This window comes from Aphelocoma coerulescens, chromosome 2 (assembly GCF_041296385.1).
Source record: "Aphelocoma coerulescens isolate FSJ_1873_10779 chromosome 2, UR_Acoe_1.0, whole genome shotgun sequence".
In the NCBI taxonomy this organism is placed as follows: domain Eukaryota; kingdom Metazoa; phylum Chordata; class Aves; order Passeriformes; family Corvidae; genus Aphelocoma; species Aphelocoma coerulescens.
Genome location: NC_091015.1, coordinates 167,571,276 through 167,576,932, shown reverse-complemented (window position 1 = coordinate 167,576,932; position 5,657 = coordinate 167,571,276). Strand labels below are relative to the sequence as shown.

Genomic DNA, 5,657 nt, shown 5'->3' with positions numbered 1-5,657 from the left:
CATCAAGTGTGTAGTGACATGAAAGATTTTACCAGAGCTGTGCGTGGGAGAGCTTTGGTGTATCAGGGGATGGGTTTGTGTCATGTTCCGGCAGGTGTCCCCTCCTGTGCTTCCTTTGCCAGACTGTTTCATTAGTTGTTTTTACATATCTGTGAGGGAAGGTGTTGTTGCACATAGCCCAATGTCTCGCTGAGCTGTGAAATGTGCTTGGTGAGGATGTGAGACCACTGGAATTACAAAAGAACAGGGGGCGTCTCAGTCTTTGATGCAGGACAACTTTATTGAGGCAAAAGAATGAAAAGACAGGAGAAAGAAGAGAAAGGGATCCAGTGTGAGGAGCAAGTAGGGCAACCACGAGGCAAGGTGGAGCTGTTGCCAGAGCAGCAAGTTGGTGGTGTAAAGGGTGGTGCTGAGGGTCCTTAGCAGATGTAGCCACCCCTTCTGCCATAGCAGCTCAGGCCTCCCAGCCCATAGCCAAATCCACGGCCGTAGCCAAGGCCATAGCCAAAGCCACCAAAGCCTCCAGAGATGGGCTGTCCCTGCACACTGAGTTCAGTGCCCACGGCAGCCGAGGAGGTGGATCCAACGGCGGTGTTCTGGGGGAAGGAGGTCATGATGGGTCCTGGCAGGGTGACCAGCACAGAGGAAGGCTGGATGACCACGTGGGAGTCCTGGCATTGCAGGGCACAGGGCTCGTTGCAGCTGTTGGCCAGCGGGGTGGGTCGGCAGGGTTGGCAGCGGTTGTAGCAGGCCATGGGTGTGGTGTGGAGGGTCCCTGGAAGAGAGAGGGGAGTGAGGCAGGGCAGGGGTGTGGGGGTGTGAGGGGTGGTGATGCAGGAGGGTGAGGGAATGTGGAGGCTGTTGTGGGGCTGTGGGGAGGCGTGAGGGCTGCTGAGGCAGGGGCCGAGCGTGCAGGATGAGAGGGGCCCGGGTTGCAGAATCAAGAGGGTGAGGGGATTGAGGCTCACCTTGTTTTCAGCAGGAGCAGAAGGAGAAGGTGTGAGGAGAAGCGTGTGAGGGAGGGAGGCATTGAGACAGCTTTTATGCTGGTTGTGGAGGGGCGGGGCATCCTTGGGCCCTGCTCTTGGGGCATTTTGGAGGAGCATCTCTTGGCTGGCTTGGCCTTGCAAGTCATGAGGTGGGGAGTGCTTTCCTTCCTGCAATCCTGCAATTCTGTGCTCTTCCCTTGATGCTGTGTCCATCTGACTTTGGTGGCAGAACCTCTTAATCCAGAGAATTGGTGACCATTACCTTGTTTATGACACTAGCACATGTGGAAGATTCAGCCAAATCTTAGGAGAATTGGGGTGATGTCAGTGAGGTCCTACCATGGCATATTGACAACAGGTCTCGTTTGAATTCTTCTCTCCTGCCTGGAAGAACTCCCAGCTCTCTCAGCTTCTCCTCATTTTGAGGATACCCCAGTCCCATCAGTGCCATGGTCTCCGTGTCGTGTTCTTGGTCAATCGTTTCCATATCCTTGTTCCGGTGTGGGGCCCCACCAGTGGTGGGGACCAGGACAGTGCACTCCCTCAACCTTTCTAAAGCACCGGCACATGGGTTTGAAGGGTGGATTAACAAATGGATGGGGAATTGTGCTCCTCATGTCTTGCTCTCCTTTATCCTTCATCATTTTTCCTTTCCATGGGTCATTCACTGTCCAGCACTGGGACTCCACAGTGTGTCCTTGCTGGTCCCAGCTGAGACAAGTGCTACGGAATGAACCAACACAAGACTTTGGGGAGCCTGGGAAGCCTTGCTAAATCTCAGGGATTGCTTTTCCATCTCCAACAGGAAAGGCTAGGAATACAGACAGGCTCTGAGTGTTGGCAGCATGGTGGGGAGGCAGAGAACACCATGGAAAGGGCAGTTCCTCACAAGCAGTGCTCCTGCAAAGCCAGACCAGCCTGACAGTGATGTGATGGTTCAGGACCCTTCTTCACAATGCTCCTGAAAACCAGAACTCACCAATGTCATGGAGTGACCTCACTGATGACACCCTATGCCCCTAAAGCTTTGGTCACATCTTCAGCCCACCATAACATACGCCGTCAACACCTGCCTTTAACCTCTAAGACATTTAAAATCTCCCGCCAAGGTCAGATGGACATGGCCTCAAAAGAAGGACATGGAGTTGCAGAATTCCACAAAGCAACGCCCACACCATGGCAGAGGAGAGAAGTGGACCATGCTGACCAACCATTAGTAATTACTGGGTTTTGCTAGCAAGAAGAGATTATTCAGACTAAAAGGATATGAGATATGAAACCTTATGGCTTGAATGTGGAATAAACAAATTGACATGACAGACCAACCTGAGAAAAAAGGGATCAAGCTGAGTTGGTTCTTTGTATAATGGATTTCTTAATGAGGACAAGGAATACGCTTTAAATGGCAGAATACGATGTTGTGTAAAGATGAGAAACCTGAATGGACCGTGGCACCAGAAGAAGTTCAACCAGCCCAGCCTCTACTTTTCCAGATCCTCTCTCTTGATCCCATTTAGGACATGAGCATGAGCATGGGCACAAGGGCATGAGCTCCCTTTCATCCATAGGAACACTCCTACATGCTATAACATTTCCAAGCAATTGCAGAGTGACCTCCCCAGGATATCAACAGCTCCCTCCACATTCCTGGGTGCAACACAATGATTGATGGACATGCAGTGGCACAGAACAGAGTCCCAGTCTTCAAAAGGCACCCACAAACCACAGCACACCAGTGCCACAAAATTACCTCCATGATGATATCGCAACTCTGCTGTGCTCTGGTTGTTTATTCATCCTGACCTGTCACATATTGAACATTCAAATCGTCCCAAATACCAACCCATGAAAGCTGCCGCCAAGGTCAGATGGACATGGCCTCAGGAGCCAGTCATGACATTGCAGAATTCTGTGAAGGAAAACACTCCCCACCTCATGACTCACCAACTAGGCCAGCCAAGAGCTGCTGCCTGCAAAATGCCCCAAGGCCACCGGACAAGGCTGTCCCGCCCCTCCATAACCAGCATAAAAGCCTGCCCAGCACCTCTCTCCCTCACACATTTCTTCTGACACCTTCTCCTCCTGCTCCTGCGTACAACCAGGTGAGCATCAACACCCTGACCCTCCTGCTCCTGCACCCTGGCTCTTCTCTTCCAGCATGCTCAACCCCAGCCTCAGCAGCCCTCACGCCTCCCCACAGCCCCACAACAGCCTCCACACTCCCTCACCCTCCTGCATCACCGCCTCTCACACCCCCACACCCCAGCCCTGCCTCACTCCCCTCTCTCTTCCAGGGACCCTCCACACCACAGCCATGGCCTGCTACGACCTCTGCCGCCCCTGCGGACCCACCCCGCTGGCCAACAGCTGCAACGAGCCCTGTGCCCTGCAATGCCAGGACTCCCGTGTTGTCATCCAGCCTTCCTCTGTGCTGGTCACCCTGCCAGGACCCATCATGACCTCCTTCCCCCAGAACACCGCCGTTGGATCCACCTCCTCGGCTGCCGTGGGCACTGAACTCAGTGTGCAGGGACAGCCCATCTCTGGAGGCTTTGGTGGCTTTGGCTATGGCTTTGGCTATGGCCGTGGATTTGGCTATGGGCTGGGTGGCCTGGGCTGCTATGGCAGAAGGGGTGGCTACATCTGCTAAGGACCCTTGGCACCACCCCTGACACCAACCACCCACTCCCTGGAACACATCTCAGGCATTGAGGACGATTCTCTGGGCCAAGGCTCTCAAACGGGCTCAGCACTTCCAGCTCCTGCTCTCAGGCCACCAAGCAAGGCAGCAGCCAAGGGGCCAGCCTGAGCTGCCTGCAAGCATGGCCCATCTCCCTTCTTCCTTTTCTTCCACTGGCTGCTCTGCGCCGCCCCTTTGGCTCTGTCCAGTCCCCTCTGCTGCAAACCCCTTCTCCCAAGCCAGACACCATTGGGCACCTCTGCTGGGCCGCTCCCAGTGTGGGGCAGGAAGGCTGTGATGCTCTGGCCAAACCTACTGCAAGCAAAGGACCTCGGCTGATGGTTGCCCTGATTGCACTTCAGCCCAGTTACCTTCCACTGACTGCTCCTGCTTTTTCACTATTTTGTCGCAATAAAGTTTTTCTTGCATGACAACTTCAGATGTCTGTTATCTGAATGGAGGTCGTAATGAAGTTGGTGTGAAACTTGTTTCCCTTTTAGTGCCCCATAGGAGAGCAGGAATTCAGAGTCCAAGTGTCTCCGGGAGAAGTTTAGGTTGGATATTAAGGAATATTCCTTCATGGTGAGGGTTGTCATTCCTGTCACAGACTGCAGAGTGGAGTGGAGGTTGGAGTCATCATCCCTGCAGGGATTTAATATCCCTGTAGATGTGTCACTTGGGGACATGGGTTAGTGGTGGTCTTGGTAGTGTTGAGGGAAAGGTTAAACTTTGTATTTTAAATTTAGATCTTTTTCAAGAAAAAGGCTTCAAAGATCTGGTTGTTTAGTCGTGGATTTCATAGTCCTGCCTTAACAGCTGGACTCACTTTCAAGGGTCTTTTCCAGCTGAACTGATTCCAGGAATGTGGGTGGCACCTGTGCAAGGGAGCAGAGGCCAAATGAGAGTGGCAGCAGGGGAGGGCTGAGCCAGGTCTTTGGTGTCTTGAGTCGTGGCAAGTGCCAGGGCTGTGACCACTTCTGTTAGAGAATCTCCCTGGAGGAAATGGTGCTTGTCAGAGCTCTGTGTCAGCTCTGTCCCAGTGACTCAGCCTGGGCACGAGGAGAGTGCTGTGGCTGCTGTTGAAGTCAACCCTTTTGTGAAGCCTTTGATGCTCCATCCCCTTCTACCCTCCCAGAGCTGCCGAGCAAGTCTGGATTTCCTGAGAGTGCAGTGAGTGGGCTGCGAGTGGCTGAGGGCTGCTCCCAGAGGCTGCTGATCAGTGGCCCAAAGTGCAAATAGAGGCAAGTCTCAAGGGAAGTAAGTTAAGAGTTGTATCCATGGGGCTAAGCCTGATCAACATCCTCACCAGTGACATGGGCAGTGGGACTGTTGGCCCCTCAGAGAGTTGGCAGATGATGGAGCGGCTGAGGCAATGGATGGTTTTGCCACAAGTCAGAGGAATGTGGAGACTGAGGGTTAAAGGAATGTCCTGAAGTTCAGGAGGAGGAAATGTGAAGTTCTTCATCTGGGCAGGAATAGCACTGGGCCCCAGGTCATGCAGGGGGCTGAGGCTGAAAAGCCGCTTTGCTGAGCAGGACCCTGTGGTGCTGGTGGAGAGCAAAGGGACCACAAGGTCTCAATCCTTTCCACCCTTGAAAAGGCATCACCTCTGTCCGAGATAGGTTTCAGACAATTCTTGTCATGAAGTTGGGAGAAGTGGCCTTTCCTCTCTTTAGCGCACTGGTGGGGTCTCATGTGAGGTGGTGTGGGCAGTTCTGGGCTGCCCAGGGATAGAAGCACAAGGGCTTAGTGAAACAAGTCTAGATCAGGGTGACCAAGATACTGAAATGGCTGAAGAATCATTCCTGGAGGATTGAGAGAGCTGAGACTCCCAGGGGACAAGGATGGACAGGAGGTGTCATCAGTGTGTGCAAATCCCTGATGGCAGGGATTGAAGTTGAGGATGCCTGGCTGTTCTCAGCAGTGCACACACAAGGGGGAAGAGCACAAATGAAAACAGATGGAATTCCCTGGGCAAAGAAGGCAAG

The 5,657-nt window shown here is 53.2% G+C and overlaps 1 protein-coding gene and 1 pseudogene across 1 annotated transcript; one reads left to right on the top strand and one right to left on the bottom strand.

Annotated features, from left to right (window-relative positions):
* Positions 1 to 419: 419 nt before the first annotated feature.
* LOC138106059 (feather keratin 4-like) lies at positions 420 to 1,093 on the bottom strand (annotated as a pseudogene).
* Positions 1,094 to 3,063: 1,970 nt separating this feature from the next.
* LOC138106058 (feather beta keratin-like) lies at positions 3,064 to 4,072 on the top strand. The gene is made up of 2 exons (XM_069006075.1): positions 3,064 to 3,091; positions 3,284 to 4,072. Exon 2 carries the CDS (start codon positions 3,304 to 3,306, stop codon positions 3,637 to 3,639), a length of 336 nt encoding a protein of 111 aa, XP_068862176.1. The 5' UTR covers positions 3,064 to 3,091; positions 3,284 to 3,303; the 3' UTR covers positions 3,640 to 4,072.
* Positions 4,073 to 5,657: the final 1,585 nt, after the last annotated feature.

Coding starts and splice junctions, on each gene's coding strand:
- LOC138106058 (XM_069006075.1), top strand. CDS start 3,304: ATGGCCTGCTACGACCTCTGCCGCCCCTGCGGACCCACCCCGCTGGCC.